The 19,668-nt window shown below is 40.9% G+C and overlaps 1 protein-coding gene and 1 long non-coding RNA gene across 4 annotated transcripts in view; both read right to left on the bottom strand.

Moving 5' to 3' along the window:
• PCDH17 (protocadherin 17) overlaps positions 1-16,766 on the bottom strand; it is a 96,118-nt gene extending 79,352 nt beyond the window's left edge. The window contains exon 1 of one of the 3 annotated variants that reach the window (XM_038569682.1): positions 14,071-16,766. In XM_038569682.1, coding sequence (XP_038425610.1) covers positions 14,071-16,683 — 2,613 coding nt within the window. In that variant the 5' untranslated portion in view covers positions 16,684-16,766. The remainder of the gene's footprint in view (positions 1-14,070) is intronic. The other 2 variants (XM_038569681.1, XM_038569683.1) reach the window with 2 other exon arrangements.
• A 1,500-nt stretch (positions 16,767-18,266) lies between these two features.
• LOC119865128 lies at positions 18,267-19,392 on the bottom strand. Its single transcript, XR_005376319.1, has 2 exons — positions 18,795-19,392; positions 18,267-18,669 (listed from the first exon to the last, which is right to left on the bottom strand). It is a non-coding gene; the product is annotated as an uncharacterized LOC119865128 (long non-coding RNA).
• Positions 19,393-19,668: the final 276 nt, after the last annotated feature.

Here is a 19,668-nt window from a genome sequence, read left to right as displayed (position 1 = left end):
CCGAGTGAAAACATAAGAACTACTTTGAGAAGTTATGTGGTATCATACTTATTTTGGCAAAAGGTATTGAGAGAGGTGCAAAATTTTTAAATTCAGGTTAATCTCCTGAAATACTAAATATTGTTTTTTTTCTTGTGGCGTGGTATATAATTTTAGAGGAATTGGATGTTGTAAGTATAAAGTAGTATAACATGGACCCAAAGAATAATTAATGAGAGGCAGGAGTTTGTGCATAAAATAACAGTAAAAAGTTCAGCAGTCCCTCTAGTTAATTGAAAGCTTAATGAATTTGAACATCAGTTGCTTTAACTAGATCCAGGATTAAACAACTACTCTGACTCCGTCAAATATACACCAGCCCATTAGGTCTGATTTTATTTTTTTCAAATTTTGTTCAAAAAGGTAATTGTGTTAAAAGTGTACTGACTATGGCTCTTACCGAATTAACTTCAAATGTCCAACTTGAAAACATAGATTTTGAAATTGTGGCCCAAAATGGCAGCTAAAGGTCAATGAATCAAATTTCCAATTATATTTCCTGGGAGCAGATGGGTGCAATGAAACCTAATGATTGAATTTTAAATGCTTTCATGCACCTTTTATCTGTTTCCCAACATGTTGATTCTACCTTAATGCTCTAACAAGATAATAGGTTTATTACAATTAACCAACTGAAATGATATCTCCATTTTCCAATTATTTATATCATATTACCTGGGGATACTGAATCAGAGCTCCTTTCCTCTCCCACCCGTAGTGCCTTTCCATCACCATCCTATACTGACACCAAACAAAACCCAAACTCTAATATCATTAAATAACAGATGTGCCCTGGGAGATTTGATTTCTCTAGTTAAATGATGAATACTTAAAATGAAGCCCAACTTCACTGAAGCTCATTGGGAGATCTGTAATGAAAATAGTTGGAAGGTATTTGTTGAATAAGTTTAACTATAAATTCCCTTTCCTTATGTTATGAACTGATATGTCAGTCTATTTCACTGGACTGTGTAAGCTTAATATATAAAGAAGGTTTATTAAGTGGTTAAAAAATTGTATGTTCTAGGGGCACCTAGCTGGCTCAGTTAGCACAACATTAAACTCTTGATCCTGGGGTTTGTGAGTTTAAGCCCCAAGTTGGGCATAGAGTTTACTTAAAAAAACTAAATGTTCTATTTTCAGGAGTGGCAGATGAAGGATTTTATCTCTACTATATCTCAGTAGAGCACATTCTTGCCCAAGGAACAAAAGGAAGGAATTATGGAAAGACTTATTTTATTGCTTTTAAGTAACAGAAATCAATATTTTATCTCTTAAAAGTCTAGATGAAAGGAAATCCAAAAAGATTTTTAACTAATAAACAAAAGCTTACCTAATAAACAAATATATCAAATGCATTTTAATAATGCTAAACATAACATTAGTTCATCCAACCCATCTCAAATTCAACCCACTGCTCTATTGCTCCACTATAGGAATCGACCATAGGCATCTGAGGTCCGAATGTACATATAGTTAAACAGCTTAAGGTGAGAAACACCACCATGGTCTCATCAATGAATGTATCGGAGTTCTTTAAAAATATTTACATTAGATGTAAATGTGCAGTGTTCTTAAGGTATCTCTGTAAAATATATATTTTCTGAATAGATATCACAGAAAAGAGACCAGATGAAAAGAAGAAAAGAATCAGAACAAGTCAGTATAAGTCATAAATAATAATTCCCTTCCTTTAGCTTCAAATTTTGTATTTTGATGGTAATTTTCAAATATCTAAACAACTTTTTGAAATTTCTAAACAAATAATATGTATTCAGATTATATGGTTTCATGTAAAGACTAATGTGCGAAACTTGGTATATCTTCAGGACATTCACATTTTTACCAATATTACTTAGAAGTCACATTTCCAGTAGATTTCTAAGCTGTATTCTTTAAGATAAAGTATGCATGATAGCTCAAGAAAAAGCACAGTCAGAGAAATGAGTAAAATTCAGACCGATTATGGATGATTACAGGCCCAGTTTCTGATCTACTGAGGGGGTATCTGCTCCCAGTACTCAAGCTTCTTAGTGACAGAAAAGCAAGACCCAGCCTGGCATCCTCTCCAGAGAGAGCAGCACCATTGGTGCTATGCCTCTCTTCCCAAAATACCAAATATTCCAGAGTAAATTTACAGATGGGCTCAAACTATAATGTTTGGATAATTGCGGATATAAACGTCCCCTCTGAGAACTTGCAATTTGTCAGTTTATCTTACACAATATTTAACACTATAATCTTTCAGAAAGTCTTTCTCTTGCTTTTGAATGTTAATTGACAATGAATTCTAAACTTCTTAAATTTGCATTTCTATGCTCCTATTATTTTTTCTTTGATTTTGTATCCCAACTATCTGGCAAGTGGAGATAAATTTTTAATATGGCTTGAAAGTTCATTCTGCTTTAAGACTTTATTCTATCAAACTTCCTTATTGTTTGATATGCATTTTTACAGTTAAAGTTTAAAATTCAGAAAAATAGTAATTAAGTCCTAAAATAGCTTAAAAATAGTAAATTATTTCAATTAAGAGCTTTAATTTTTTTTTTGCTATTTATTACTTGAATTGATGACTATGGATTGAACAACTCTGCAGGTTGTAGATGTATTTTAAATAACAATACTGTAATGGGCAACATACTGTTTGTATAAAAGCTTAGATTATGTTTCCTCAATATGTGCATAAAAATTTCATACCACCTACATAAAATAGATTTTGAAATTTTGAGAAAAATTTTGTTAGGTTGGGTTATTATTATTATACACTTTGATAATTGCCCACAGTGATATTCTTTCCCCATTATCAGATGGCAAATGGTTGGTACTAAAGTGATTAAGTCATGAAATTATATATTAACAAATACAAATAAATGCAATCCTAAAATTACTATTTATGGTTTATCTATAATTTCATTTCATTAAAAAAGTCATATAGGAAAAATAACATTACTTTCTTAATAATTTACTAGAGCTGTGTGATTCTTAAGCCTTAACAAAGAGACATAATATTTGGATTGTGCAGTTTTAATACTTCGTAAAGCATATCAAGGAATAGGACAAAAGATAAAAGATATACTCTTACTTAACACTATTTGCTCTTGATATACAGTATATATATATATATTAATGTATAAACCTATATATGTGTGTGTATAAATATAAACAAATTCATTGAAAGCTTGATGCTCATGATCATGAACTTTGGTCATTTTTTTTTCCAGGAACTTGTAATAGTACCAATAGACTTGTATAGGAATTTTTCATTGTAGTTATTAAGAAGGTAACAATTAAAAATTATCAAAATATACCACCTTCAAATAAACTGTTTGCCAGTATGTTTATATAAATAATATCTTAGACTTTGGCCTCTGTAATTTCTAGGTTTGAATCTAAATTCTAGCTCATGTCTGATCAGATCACAGACTTACAAAAGGATCCATATTTTCAAGTGCTTACTATGTATTAGAAACCTTGTTACTTTCCCCAACGACAGAGACAAGCAAATTGTATATGGTCCCTGTCTTCCAATATTCAGCGATTTAAGCTGCTTTGTGACAAATTAGCTTTGCCAACAGTTATAACACTGATCCAGAGTTTTAAAGCTGTTGAGATTTAACAATATTCATGTTTTTGTGTGTGTAGATGAATTAGATCTCTATAAAAACAAAGCCTACATACCACAATCAAAGAAAGAATGAATGGAAATAGGTAGGGTATTAAATCTCCTGTTAGTCATCCAGTCTCAATATCTTTATTATGGCTCTTTAAAATTCTTATGCATTAAGTAGCTTTAGGATCAAGCATAGAAGAAAAATACTTGCATTGACTTCTGTTGATTAAATATCATTTTCTAGTTCAAAAGACTGCACTTTTCTTTTTTACCTCCCAGTCTGTCCTGCTTTCTCCAACACTGTCAAATGGTCCTACCACCATGTACTTCAAACTTAACCAGGCAAAAGAGGAGCATGATGGAAAATATTATCTACTCCTTTGCGAAAGCTGCTAAAGCGTTACATGTCAACTTTTCGCCTGAGGCAAAATTTAATGGCTGACTTGTGGATCTTTATTTCTAGAGATTTACTATGGAAACACTGACATAACCTTTAACCAGAGCAAACAGAGCCACTCTAATAAGCAGGCAACACCAAACCTAAAAACGCACGAGGAACAGAAAGATCCTGGCAGGAATTAATCTGCCATTTTCACACATCTGCCCCAGGGAGGTATTGTAATTGCAAAAATTTACTCTAAGACTGCTGAGACTCATAGTAATTATGTTTCTTTTTTTTAATAGAAATAGCCACAGGTGGTAACAAATTGGGTTTTGAGATGGGGAACTGGGCATGCATTCTAACCCAAATTACTATGTAATTGTCTTGATTATAAAAAAAAAAAAAATCGTAGAAAGTCTATTGCTCAAAATCAGAAAAAAGAAATTCTCCTTAAATGTATTCCTTGTCTTTCAGTTCTTTTAGTTTCTCTCCACTTAGGCATATAGCTTCATTTGTTGGTATTGGCACATCTGATAGCAGGGCCACACTGTAGAATAGGCTTTTGCCAATAACCCTTAGAAATTCCTCTGAGTGGGATTTGTTTAATAGGATAGTTCACTTATTTCCTGCCTTATTATCATCTAGAGATAAGTAGTAGCTTTCCTAGAAGGTCAGGATCTGGAAATGTAGCTAATAATTATTCTTATCCATGCCAATGCTAAAAGTGCAAGGTTATAGACTTTTTATTTCATTCTATGTGTTGTATTAAAATGTTTGCTATTTTTCACACACACATGCATACACACACACATGCTCTCAATAATCCTCTATCTTACTCTACACTTAGATTCATGCATTAGCACCAACATATTATCATTGTTTTTTGTTTTTTTTTTTTGTTTTTTTTAAACAGCAAACATATTCCAGGCATACAAAGCCAAATAAGATTCAATAGTCAAGTGTACCACCAAACTTTCTTAACTAGGAAATTCTGGTTTACTCAACCAAGATTAAAATAAGAAATTAGGCACTGGCCTAAAACAAAACAAAATTCATTAATGTAACACGAGGTCACACAAAACTTAAAATAATAATAAAAATAAAGCAATCAAGTGTCTTGCCTTGAAATTATATGAAGGTAAGTTTTTATAAAATCTATAATTCCATCTTAATTATAATGATCATAAAGATAAATCATTTCTTTTTTTCTTTTTTTTTTTAAGATTTTATTTACTTATTCATGAGAGACAGAGAGAGGCAGAGACACAGGCAGAGGGAGAAGCAGGCTCCATGCAAGGAACCGGATGTGGGACTCGATTCTGGGACCCCAGGATCACACCCTGAGCTGAAGGCAGACACATAACCACTAAGTCACCCAGGCGTCCCATTTCTCTTTTATTTTTCTCGACTTATAACTCCCCTTATTCACATTCTCAGTGCAATAAGTTAATTGGGGCAAACTATTTTATAATAGATGCAAAACTGCAAAAACAAAATAGAAAGCAAGGCTTGTGTGCCTCAAGAAGTCACCACAACAAAATTCACCAATATTTAGACAATATTCCACTATTTGCTGACAGAACCATGGAAATAAGCAAATTATTTTTAAGGTTGTTTGCAAAGCTTTTATGACAAATGTTTATCAGAGATGTATTATTAAGCGATTATCGCTTTGAGCTGGAAAACATTTCCTTTTGGAGCTAATTCCCCCCCCCCCCCCGAATGCTAAATTATGATGTTTTTCCTTAGTAAGTTTTGCTGAAATTTTAAGTATATATCTCAAACATTCTGATTTCTTATTGTCATGTCATATACTGAAATGGAGATATTAGCAAAAAAGCACAGATTGGCCACCTTATACTCTGGTAAGATAATGCTTCTCATTGTAATCATAGGTGAATTTCTTTTATAAATATCAGTTCTGCATATTGGAATTGCTCTGGTGAAATACCAAAAAGCTATTGAATATTCAGTCATAAAATAATCTCAGCTTACTCTGATAAGTTATATCGTGTGAAAAATAAAATAAACAGCTTTAAGCAAAGGCATTTATATTGGGGTCTATGATTTGAAAAAAATATATATATCTTGAAGATAAAAACTATCATTTTAGTTTTCAAAACTGATGGAAGTGTTCATACTGCAAGCAAATATTTAGAAACTTATCCAAGACACTGATAGTGTAAAATTGGGTTATAGAAATAAGAAAGATATTTAAGCCACTGTGACATTTCTGCCTATAATAAAATACCTGTTGCATTGCTTTATAAAAGTAAGCTATTGGAATTTAGGAAATATGTGTATATTTCCACTTGAATGTTATTGAATTGGAGGGCATGAAAATTCTAGGTATAATTATAATCCAATCATTGCTCAGCAATGATTATTAGTGACTCAGACAGAAATGCTGCAAAGAGGTATTTCAATTGCTGACTTATGCTTAAATTACATTTTTTAAAAGTAATCAACAGAAGAAGCTGAAGAAAATATATCTAAAGAGCCATACTTGTTAGAAAGAAATTATTTAGTCACATTTTAAGTTAAATCTGTTATTTAAAAAATATTTTTTGCCACCAAAATAGCACTGGAATTTTTCTGAATATAAAGTCATTCTCTACATGATGTATTAGTATAATTTACAAACAAGCACGCAGTGTCTTAAAAACAAGACATATCTACAAAACAATTATAAAGGTATAGCTTTGAAAGCTTGAAATAGAGTTTTAATACTCTCACTTTCAAATTCTACAAAGGCTGCTTTTAGCTGATAAAGAGAGTAAACAAGAAATTGTCCTTTATATGGTCCCTTTAATGTGTTCCACTAATTAAAAATCAATCAAAAACATTATAAGTTTAAAAAATAATAAATATTGTTCAGAGAGGGTGTATTCCAGAGCCAAACAAGCTTACATGATTATACTTATCTGTACCTTGCCCATTTTGCCTCCAATATAAATATGGTTCTTAACTGTATTACTGAGTAGAAATGTAAAGAAAATAACACAAGTCTTTAAATATTTCAAAATGACTAAAACAAAATGCATTTCTAATACCATTAAATTATTTTAATATATTCCATTCCTCTAATCAAACCAAAGTCTATTTATGTAGATTAGTTACATCTAAAGTCTCATTTACCCAACCTGTATTTATCCTTTGATCACAAAGCTTGTTAACTTAAATGGTCTTTTATTGTTATGATTCATTTTCCCATAATTATGCTGTTTAACTGCCTTATTTTTTGAATAAATATATGCAAACGCGCCAATCATATTCAGTACAGTTATGCTAGATGCTCAATGAACTGTAAGAGCCATTTCACTACAATAAAACTGCCTGGATTAGATCCAGGGCAAGGCCTACAGATACCAGTAATCACAATGCCACTAGGACCAGAACAGATAGAAGTGTGTCACATGTATATCAATAGATTCTCTCAAACACTGTCGGAAACCAATTTTACAGTCTGTCACTGGAAGAACTTTGTGCATACAAGTAGAAGGATGCCACCCACACAGCCACAGTTTTGCATCTGTATTTTTGCCTTTTTTTTCGTCTTTCTTTGCTTTACCTAAAAAATATTGAACTTGTACTTCTGCAGTAGCAAGGAAGTACAAGCAAACTTCTGCTTAGTCACAGCAGGGAATGTTGATGTTATTAAGGACTTCTTTATTATAGATAATTTATTTCAGGCGACCAAAGGATAGCAATATATCACTGTCAAAGCTGGTGGTGAAAGCTATGACTAACCGTAAAATACTGTGTGCCACTGAAGGAAACTCTTGTCAACGTCTCCTTTACTAAAATAGGTTGACAATAGATTAGTGTAGGTCTGATGAACTTTAAAAGTGTTTTGTAGGTGGGTGGCAAAAGTCAGTCTTCAAATTGATAGGCAAAATGAACTTTATGCCATTCTCTAACAAATATACAGTCATTGGTTAAAGGAATTCAGTACAGGGGAAAAAAAAAAAAAAACCTTCCCTCATGACTTTACTAAAATACGACTTTAAGATAATGCCCTGTGGGATTTATTAAACAGAAGTATCACTGAGGGGAATACATTCTGGAGCAATGACTAATATCATAATTAGCAGGTGCATTTGTAAGAATTTACCCACTATTGAGTGTATTGCAAGACTTCTCAGCATAAGGGAGTTAAGTTTTACTTCCTAACTGGCATAAGGGCAGCTCTAGCGGCTTTATCCTCCTCCTGTCGTTTCATCATCAGGATTAAGGCATATATTTTCACAATGCCTCTAGCCATCCTACCAGCCTCCTGAAACAATCAGAAACTTGGATGAAAACTTTTTTTTTTTTCTTAATCTACCTAAACTCCAACCTATTGTTCACTGAAGGCCAGTAGTTCCTCAAATTCTCTGCTCTAGAGCGACTGGCTCTACTTTAAGGAACTTCAAAATGTGTGAAGTTTGAAAACAGTGCAATCATCAAGTTTTAAAATATTTTCAAAGAAAAAATAAAGATTTGAATACATCCATTAAAAAGAGAAGAGCTGCCTTTGAACTAAAAAAGCATATAATAGGCTAATATTTATTCTTGAGTATTTGTATACATTTTATGGGAAATATAAAGACATATATACATATATACACACATTTTAACTTTGCTGAGTTTTATGATTCACATTTTCATAAATATAGGCAGAGCCAACCTTCACTGCAGCAAGTGCATGTAACCCTTTATTAATCTAAACATGAAATATTTTCTTAAAGATATATTTTTATTCGTATAGATCTATTTCTATTGCATTGTATTACACAAGCAGCACTCACAGTAAAAAAATTGAAACCTGATAGTGGTAGCGAAACATAAGAAAAGAGTAAAATCATATTTGTAAATAGTTTTAAATACCTATCTGGAGATTTTTAAGTTTTTTTTTTTATTTTAAAATATGTATATTTCTTAATCCTTTGCTAAAAAATATTTGAGATTATTTTAAGAGTAACCAATTTTTTAACCTCACATGTAAATCTATTTTCACTGTAAAAAAGTAAATAATATACAACTTTAACTTTACTATGAGAGGTTTCTAGAAATTATGTTTTTTTATTTATTAAATTTCTTTAATGTGGCTTGAACAATATAGTCACAGGTGATGTTTTAGTACATGGAAACTTTTTTCTTGACTAAGAAATATGTTCAAGCAACTGAGACTGGAATTCTAGGAAATACTTTTCTATTATATAGCTTTCATGATCACACACAGCCTTAAATAACATGAAGATGTCAAGAATCAAATTCCAAAACCCTCCATGTAGACTTAGATATGATAATATTTATTGAAATTATAAAATTCACTCATAGAACTTAAAATTATAAACTCACTCATGCACTCATAAAAATTTAAAAGTATCCTACTTCTTTATTTTTAAAAGATGGATGAATTATCATCTCAGCAAAATAATGATGAAGTATTTTACCTAGCTGACATTTTGGAAATTTTATTGAAAACTAACAACTAATAGATGAAGAGGGGTTATTACCTATAAGTAGTTATATCAATTAAATGTAAAAATAAGGATCTGGGGTTTCTAGTTCATATAGTTTTAAAAACTATACTTTTGTGTTTTCTTTCAAAATAAAGAAATGCACCCAAATTTACATTGGAGTGGAGATTTTCATGGATTCACACAAAACTAAGGATAAAAGTAATAATGTATCAAAAATGATAATAATCTGAATTTTAAACTCTTCTTTGAAGAAATTCAAAACACCTTGATGGTGTTTTTTTGGTGTGTTATTTATATTATTTTTAGTATATGATAGAACAAAAAAAATGCCTTTTGATTGTGTACTTATATTGACTTAGAGTAGGAATTAATCCTTTCATCTTTTAAAAATTAAAAAAAGTAAAGACACTCTTGGAGGCATCCTATAGGAAAGACACATTCTTTTTTTGTTTAGCCCACCATTACCCTTAGAAATACAGGTGTATATAATTATGGAAATGAGTGCGTGTCACTAATCAAACCGTGCCATCTTAGAACAACACTGCAGAAAAATATCCCCAAAATTATATATGAAGAAAGAAATTGTTCACATGTTTTATGCTTGTTATTGAGATCGCTGATATACTAGAATATGAAGTTTTAAAGATCATGATCTTGGGAGCTCATCAGAGTCCCTATAGTCAAAAGTCTCTTGTATTAGAGAAGTGAGACTAAAGGCAGACAATGTATAATGTTGCTAGTAAAGATATACTTTTCGTTTCACCTTTTCCTTCTAAAATACTGATTTATCATCTATGCTATGTTACTTTAGTCCTCTATGCTCCAATCTCATTTTTATATATTTGGATTGACTGTATTTACCATGTGTTTAATTCCTTTTTATTGAAAAGGCCATGCACATATATCAAAAGGATTTTCTCTTCCTAGCATAAAAAGTCTAAAGTCAATCCTAATGTGAATCTTTTGAAATTGAACTATAAAATACTACATGAGAATGTATTCTTTTTAAAAATTTATTTTAGTAGATCTTATTCTGCAGGCTGAATGTATTTTCTTCTATGAGATCATACTGAAATGACTTGCAGTAGTGCTACAAAAAAAATCTGAAAACACAGATGTTCAAACAAAACTGGAAATTCTCCCAACAGTGAAGAAGTCCCCAGCCTCTTCTCAGTCAGGCCTTCGTTGAAAACACCTGTTGAGAAGTTACCATGAGGCTGAACAAATAATTCTTGATAAGCCTCGATATGCAGTTACTCGTGACAATTAGTAATGATCTCTACTTGATTTTAGATTCTCATATTAACATATGAAATAAGTCACATAAAATGACTAAGAAAAGTGCTTTTATAAATTTGTCTGACAATCTCTTTTCCTTACCTAGCACAAAATCTGTGCTCCTATTTTTCAAAATCAGTGTTATAGCTTTAAAATGAATAAAATATTTCATTGTAACAATGTTGTATTATGACTCACATTATTGAGCATATTTTAATCACTAGTCTATTATTTAAACACTTCACAGACTGACTCTACTTCATCTGAGAAACTTGAAGAAATCCTGAAATAAAATCCTCTTCTCACAAACCACTGTTTCTACATAGTGGTTATTTGTGTAAATCAGCTTACATGATTGTTCTGCATTCATTTTCAATAAAAACTACTCTCATGCCCAAGAACCTACAGACCTTAACCTTAGAAACTGGACTCACATAATGTCATTTGATACTCAGAAACATCTTAATGTAAGCTTTAATATGAGTCTTACACATCCTGAAATCCTTAAATTTCATATACCACTCTGTACCAGTGTATTTCAAAACAATTACAAAGTACGTTTCATTCCATCAGTAGAAGTACACCCCGTGCCCCTTCTAAACAGCACAAACATGCTGGAAAATAAAGCTAATGCAGACCTAGTAGCTGCTAGTCCCAGGGTACTCTGTGGATTAAAATACTACCTTCAGAAATACTTGTGAGGTTAGTCGTGTGTTTCCTAGCAGGCTGTGTTAAATATGCACATTAATAAATGCACTCGGAAACAAGGTTATGGATACCTGAGCCCTTGAATTTAAGCGTGTCACTTCAGCACAAAGTGTTTGCAGCATGCTAGTTTAAACAGAAAGAGAAGGAGGGTCACCATAGTTACTCTGTTCTCAACAATAGGTACTGAGAAAAACCTGATAATATTTAAGAGGAAAGTAATATATTAGGAATTTACAAAGCATTCTCTAGAAAACTGTAAAAACTCAGAAGGAACAAAAAAGAGAAAGAAAGAGTGCCTATTTTAACGGTTTATATCGAGGATATTTCCAGGGCAGGAGCAATATGCCACATTGAGTCACCTTGGAGAAAATTTCCAGAACTTAAAACTGAAACTTTTTCTGTGTTTTTATGGCATGGATTAAGATTCTAGAAGAAAGAGAACAGCAAGGAAGTTTGTTCCTTTGTTTTCTTTTTAAATTACCTCTTTCCCTGCATGTGTGAGATTTGCTTTGGCTTAAGATTTACTGCTGAGAGAAATCGTCATCATCATCATCATCATCACCACCACCGCCATCATCATCATCATCACCATCATCCATTCCTCAAGCAATGAACAGCTTAAAGAACAGCATGGTGTGAATACAGTATAGCCACCCCCCCCCCCCCGGCCCCTCACAACCCTCTGGATCCCTCCATCCGAATATGTTCCTCACTAATCTGACCAAGTAATCAGGCTTTCTGATATTCTACTGCGCCCACTTCATTTTTACTGGAACCTAAATAAGAATTCATCTAACAGCATTTGAAATGGAAGAAGAGGCATGAACTCTCTGTGATATCTTTGTAATTGTCAATGCTAAAAATAGAGGAAAGGTATTTAACATATGTGTCTAATAAAATGACTGCAAAAGATCTATAAATACATATTTTAACATATCTCCCTAAAGGGATTATCATAAATACCAGTTTTACACAGTCACAGAAAGACTTTCATAGAAACCACAATATTTTTTAAAGGATATATTTCTTGTTCAGCCTTTTATAGACATCAAAATATCGTGATTACTGGTATACAGTAGACATCATAAAAAGTGGGATTCAATACTAGAATTGATACTTTAGTATTCAGCAGCATCAAGTACAAGAGTGTTTTATAAGGACATTAAACTATCTTAAGAAAATATGTTTTTCTTTTAGCATTTGTCACACTCATGTTGGAAAGGATAAGGTTACGGAATGTACCTATTCATTTTAATAATAAAAACATTACTGAATCAAGTGTCATTAAAAGGTATTTGCTTTTCAAAGCATACAATTAAGAACAAATCAACTTCATTTGCCCCAAACTAATCTTCCTCCCAAAGTGTCACTTTTAGTTAAACTCAATTTTGAGTTTCAAGTAGTGCTCATCCAGGGTAATTTGTAGCAACATGCATCTATAATAAGCAAGAATTAAGTTTTTCTGTGACACAACTTAATAATGGATAAAAGAAGCTAGGCAGCGACCAGACAAAGTCCAGTCACCTGCTATTGTTGTAATCTATGTCCATGATGGGTCAGTCATTTAGGTTTTTTTTAAAAAAAATATATATCAATAACTTTGGATTACACTATCTAAAATATATTAAATTCTCACTTAGCTATACTGGAAATATACAGTATGCAAACTAAATGCATCCTGAAATTCTTTTTGGTGCATCAAGTGCCTTTCAGGCCAACTTTGCCTCCTGTTTTCAACCATATAAAACGACTCTGTGTACACTCTATTCCCTCCTCAATGACTCCAAGAAACAGCTCTGGAAAACTACAGGACAAAATAGACATAAACTTTTCTTGGACAGTTAATGGTCATTATGCTGAGCCCACATTTATTCAAACTTTTGTAAGAGCTTCAGAACATAATTCACATATTAAAAGTTTAAACTACCCTAAGCCATTAGGATGCAGTTTCTGCTGAGAAGAAGAAATAAAACTCGTGTTCTTTAACACACTGTCTAAAATCTAAAAGGGACTTTTGGTGGGGGTGGGGGGAGGAGTGAAAACTTAGCTCATACTCAGGATCTGAAATTCAGGCTAGCTGCTATCTTGTACTTGAAGAAGAAGTTAACTTCTGAATATTTGAGTATACACTTCTTTCATTTCCGGCATCAGATTTAAAAAAAAAAAAAAACACACACACACACAGAATTAAAAAGCAAATCTAATTAAAACTTTGTTTCCCCCCCTACTCTGGGTATCCTCTGTAATGGAGAGAAATGTCGACCAACAAGTAAAATGAACTCTAAATACTGAAGGCTGCCAACATTTTTAAACCTACAAAAATAAACTTTAAAATACAACAGAAGTACAAACATTCACATCCTTTAGATCTCAGGCTATTTACAAGGGAGGGGTCACGTATAGACAGGTACAGGTAGTGGCAAAAGTGTAAAGCGATTTTCATTGGAAAAAAAAAAAATTCTTTTTTTTTTTTTTCCCCCCTCTCACTGCTGCTGGCAAGGCGGCTGGTCCTGGTCCGAAGGTGTCAGGACCGCTCCAGACGCCAGCAATGAAGTCAAGTCCCAGTTAGGCTACAAGTCTCTTACCTGAATTATGGACATCCGAGTGGCAGGGGTCTCGCTTGCGTTAGTGCCTTGTCCGGTGAAGCTGGTGTGGCAGCCCGCGTGGCCCTGGGGCACAGTCAGGTTGTTGGAGGCCGGTTTGAGGTACATCACCTCGGAGCGGGGCGAGCTGAGGGGCAGGCGGGTCTGGTAGTCGAAGTACATGGGGGAGGTGGCCAGGGAGGGGCTGCTCACCACGTTCATGACGTTCATGGCGTTCCTCTCCTCCACCTCGCTCTGCACCAGCATGATATCGTTTTTGTTGATCTTCTTCTTCTTGCCCTTGCCGCCGCCCAGCTGCGGGTGGCTGTACTCGGCGATGCGGCAGTTGTAGGTGCGAATCTCCTTGTTCTCGCGCTTGCACTTGACGGCGATGGTGATCATGGCCGCGAGGAGGATGATGGAGATGGTGCTCAGGGTCACGATGAGCGGCAGCGACATGTCCCAGTGGTGCTGCTCGCCGTTCACGCGCGGGACCCCCTCGGGCAGGGAGCCGCTCACCGAGCGGATGATGAGCTTGGCCACGGCCGACAGCGTGGGCTTCCCGTGGTCAGTCACCTTCACGACCAGCTCCACCACTGGGGTCACGTCCTCCCAGAAGGGGTGCAGCGTGCGGATCTCGCCGCTGGAGGGATCGATCTCAAACAGGTGGTCGTCGTTCCCGTCCACGATCTCGTAGGTGAGGCGCCCGCTCTCGCCGAAGTCGCTGTCGAGGGCGCGCACGGTGCTCACCAGGTAGCCCAGGCCGGCGTTGCGGGGCACCTGCAGCTCGGCCGTGTCGTTCTGCAGCGTGGGCAGCACGATCACCGGCGCGTTGTCGTTCACGTCCAGCACGGTCACCCTCACGGTCGCGTTGCTCTCCAGGTGTGCGGGCGCCCCCGAGTCCTTGGCGAGCACCTTGAACTCAAACGCCTTGGTCTGCTCGTAGTTGAAGGAGCGCAGGGCGTAGATGGCCCCGTTGGTGGGGTTCACGCTCACGTAGGTGTAGATGGACACGTCGCCGATGTGCGAGGGCAGGATGGAGTAGGACACGGTGCCGTTCTGGCCCAGGTCGGGGTCCTGCGCGAGCACCGAGCCCAGGTACTCCCCGGGGATGTTGTTTTCGTGCACCTGCAGCACGTAGAGCCCCTTGGTGAAACGAGGGGGGTTGTCGTTCTCGTCCAGGATCTTGACGGCGAACGACTTGGTGGAGTTGAGCGGGGGCGAGCCCCCGTCCCGCGCCACGATCGTCACGTTGTACTCGTCCTGCGTCTCGCGGTCCAGCGGGCGGTCGGTCACCACGGTGTAGAAGTTGTCGTAGTTCTCCTCCAGCTTGAAGGGCACGGCCCCCCCGGGCCCGCCCAGGCCGCCGCCGCCGCCGCCGCCGCCGCCGCCGCCGCCGGCCGTGCCCCCCCCGCCCAGGACCCTGCACTGCAGCTGCCCGTTCTTGCCGGAGTCGCGGTCAGTGACCCGCACCAGGGCGATGACGGTGCCGGGCGGGGCGGCCTCGCTCAGCGCCCCCTGGCGCACGGAGACGAAACCGATGGACGGCGCGTTGTCGTTGCGGTCGATGAGCTTGACGGTGACCTTGCAGTGGGCCGGGATGGGGTTGGGCCCCAGGTCCCGGGCCTGCACGTCGATCTCCAGCATCCCGTTCTCCTCATAGTCCAGGTTGCCCTTGACGCGGATCAGGCCGGTCTTGGGGTCGATGGAGAAGAGCTCTCGCACGCGGTCAGGCACGTAGCTGCTGAAGGAGTAGAGCACCTCGCCGTTGGGGCCCTCGTCGGCGTCGGTGGCGTTCAGATCGATGACCACGGTGCCCAGCGGGGCGTTCTCGGGCAGCTCCACCAGGTAGGAGGGCGCCTCGAAGACGGGGCTGTTGTCGTTGGAGTCGATCACCTTCACGTTGATTTGCACAGTGGCCGACCTGGGCGGCTCGCCGCCGTCCAGGGCGGTCAGCACCAGCGTGTGGTGGTTCTGCTGCTCGCGGTCCAGGGCCTTCTGGATGACCAGCTCCGGGAACTTGGTGCCGTCGCCGCGGGACTTGACGTCCAGCGCGAAGAGCCCGTGGTCGTCGCGCGTGAGCAGGTAGGTGCGGAGCCCGTTGTCGCCGGCGTCGGGGTCGTGCGCGCTCGTGAGCGGGAAGCGGGTGCCGGGCGCCGCGTTCTCCGAGATGTCCATCTCGATCTGGTCCGAGGGGAAGGAGGGCGCGTTGTCGTTGATGTCCTGGACCTCCACCTTGATCATGCAGATCTCCTTGTCGTTGGCGAACACCTCGAGGGACAGCTGGCACTTGGCGTTGTGGCGGCACAGGGACTCGCGGTCGATGCGCTGCTTGGTGTAGAGGAGCCCGCTGTCGGCGTCCACGTCCAGCAGGTGCGGCGCGGAGTTCTCCAGCACCCGGTAGCTCCCGGACTTGCTGCGCCCGCCGCCGCCGCCGCCGCCGCCGCCGCCGCCGCCGCGCTCTGCGGGCGGAAGCCCCGGCTGCAGTCGAGCATCCTTGCCGATGTTGCCGATCACGGTGCCGGCCCCTTGCTCCTCCGGCACCGAGTAGTTGAGGTTTTTGAGCGTCAGGGCAGGGGCCCACAGGAGGAAACAGCAACAGATGGACAGGTACATCCCAGACCGGAGCGGTGGGGGCGGGAGCAGCCGCACCGGAGGGGCGAGCGAGAGGGTGCGCGCCAGCCTGGGGCCCCGGCGCAGCGCGCGCGCGCGACGCGAGCCCCGAGTCCGTGGGTCCTTCCTTCCCCGCGCTCGGGGGCTGCGGCACCCCCCCGGGGCCGGTCTCCGTATTCCGCTCAAGTTCCCCGAACCTGTTGATCTACAGCATCCGCACTGAGCGCGAAGCGGCGGCGGCGGCGGCGGCGGCGGCGCGGCGAGGCTGCAGGGGCGCGGAGCAAGGCGGCGGCTCCCTGCGGCTGGGGGCGAGCCCCGCGCTTTGTCTCCGCCGCCGGGACTTGGGGACACTCAAAGTTGAGCGACGAGGCCGGCGAGGGGATGGCAACCGCGTCTCGAAGGGCCGGCCACTGGCTTCGCGGGTGTCCCCGGCTCCCGCTAGGGGCGCTGCACCTCCACTCCCGCGGCGGGCGCCCGGGTCCTCCTCACATCGGGTGGGGGAGGGAGCGGGGAGGTGTGTCTTCGGGCAGATGGGAAAGTGCAATCCTTACTTGTGTCTCGCCTCCCGTGATGAAATTGCTGGGGGTGAGGAGCAACGGGGAGACGGCAGAGAGGAGACCGAGCCGGGTGTATTCTGAAGCTTCGCCGGAGCCCTGGGAAACGTCTGCTGGCTTCGCGGGCCGTTCGGTTTTCAGGCTGTGTTTTGCTGCATTTAGAGATCTAATCTCGCATTGCTGGCTGAGGCAGAGGCGGCGGCGGACTGCATCTCCCAGCCAAGCGTATTCTTTTTCTTTCTTTTTTTTTTTTCCTCTTTTCCCTCCTCCTCTCGCTCTCGCTCTCTCCTTTCCGAGCAGCCAAAGGGAGGGGAGGAAATGCAGCGCAAAGAACTAGTGTCCCGATTTGTAGTTTCCTCCCTCCAGCAGGCTCCTCCCTCTCTTCCTCGGAAAAGGCTGTCCCCCGAAGTCAGGAAAGCCACCGCCAGATCAGCGTTTGCGGTGTGAGTCTGTGGGGAGGAGGCGGGGGGCGGTGGTGGAGGGTGGTGGTGGTGGGGGGGCGGTGGCGGTGGAGGGGAGGGGGGGTCTATAGCTCTATCCCCGCCTCTGTTCGGAGAACACACACGCTGTGATTCCTCGGTGCCAAGCCAGTAGCCGCCGCTACCATCCCATTCTCTCCCCGAGAGAGCAAGGACTCCTCTCGATGCAGTTTAATTCCAGTTTGCTTTTCTTCCCAGGCGAGAGGAAATCAACAGGCAACTCATGGTTGGAGGTGCAGATCTGAAGGGGGAGGGGGAGGCGGAATAAAAAGGAAGGGGGAGCCACCCTCCCAAGTCCTCGCACACACACACACTCTCCCTGTGTCTCTCGCTAGAAGGGAAACAGTCTCTGCATTCACAGGGCTGGGCTGTCAAGTGCCTCTCTTTTCTTTCTATTCAGCATCTCCTTCCAATGGCCCTGCCTCCCAGTCCTCTTCATCTAGAAAAGGAAAACCTTGGCGAGGAATAAAAGTGGTGAATATTGGAAGCTAATAAAGTGCGGGGTGTTCCCCTCCCCCCGTCAATTTCTTTCCTTTTTTCTTTCTCTCTCTTTTTTCTCTCTCTCTCTTTTTTTTTTAATGGTAGGAGTGGGCTGGATGGAAGAAACACATCAAGGTTTGGCGTGATGCATTCTGCAGTCTGGCTCTCAGTCTGGCTCTGGGCGACTCGAGGAGGGCAGGGGGTGAGGAGCTGCGGCCGCCGCGGTCCAGCGGGGGGGGTGGTGCCCAACCCCCGAGAGCTCCCTCCGAGGGGCTGTCAGGCACAGGTCTGGCCGCACATCATTTCGGGTTCTCGAGGCACCTCGACATACGGGAATGACACATCCAGAAATGCAGGTGTTCCGATCCGCCCGATGAGTCAGAAGCGGTGGAACGAATCGGATTCACTCTGGCCTCATGGTCCTTCCTCCACAGACATTAGTTGCGGCTTCTTCCTAACGCTTTCTCTGACTCACTCTAGAGAAAGAAAAGCCAGATTCATGTTTTGGAGGAAAAGAAAAAAAAAAGGGGGGGGGGAGATAAAAAAGGGAGGGAGGGAAGGAAGGAAGGTGTAGCTGAATCCAGCAGCACTTTTACTCTACCTCTTCTGCCGGGGTCCGAGGGTCTGGAAAACAAGGCGTCTGTTTTTGCTAGGTGTAATTTATTTGTTTGTTTTGTTTATTTTTTTAAACCTTTCCTTGGGAACCCCCAAATCTTTCAGAGTCTTGGGGAAAAAAAAAGAGAGAGAGAGAGAGAGAAAAAAAAATATCAGGATTCCAGTGACTGTTCACAGCTTAGCCCCGCATCATAGTTCACGATTTTCCTCTCAATGTTCTCTATTCACAAAGTCCAGCACCGGTGTGCATAGTTAATTGTGCAGTCCGTAGTGGAGGGCTTTTTTTTTTTTTAATTTTTTCTTTCTTTCTTTTTTTTTTTTTTTTCTTTCTTTCTTTTCCTCCTCTTCTATCACGGGTGGTCTCTTTTAATCTGGTGCCCGTCAGGATCAGCTCATAGCCTGCAAAAGACGTGCGGATTTCAAGGCAAATAAATCCATCTCCGCAGAGCAAAGCACCGGAGGAAACGAAAGGTGAAAATTCAACAGTTGGAGCGGCGTCTCCCCAGCCGCCCTCCGCCGCTGCCGCATCCGCCGGGCTCGCGGTCCCCGCTCTCTCCCCAGCGCCTCTGGCTCACTGACTCTATGCACCTCACGCCGCCGCTTAAACATTGATACTGATTCCCTGCCAGCCAATCCGCGCGAGGAACGAGGCCCCGCCCCCTCGGCCCACGCCCAATAGGAGGCGGAGGAGACACTGGCGGGGGCGGAGCCAGGAGCCCCAGCTCCTCGGAGTCATTGATTAGATCAGTTAGATGGGAGACCGGCTGGGCTGCCCGGGGCCCCGCGCTCCGCCTCGGCAGCGGCGCCCAGGGCCTCGCCGCCGGCTCTCCAGAGTCTCCAGCTACCGGGGGGAGAAGCTC

Source organism: Canis lupus, chromosome 22 (assembly GCF_011100685.1).
Source record: "Canis lupus familiaris isolate Mischka breed German Shepherd chromosome 22, alternate assembly UU_Cfam_GSD_1.0, whole genome shotgun sequence".
NCBI lineage: Eukaryota > Metazoa > Chordata > Mammalia > Carnivora > Canidae > Canis > Canis lupus.
This window is presented reverse-complemented; position numbering and strand designations above follow the sequence as displayed.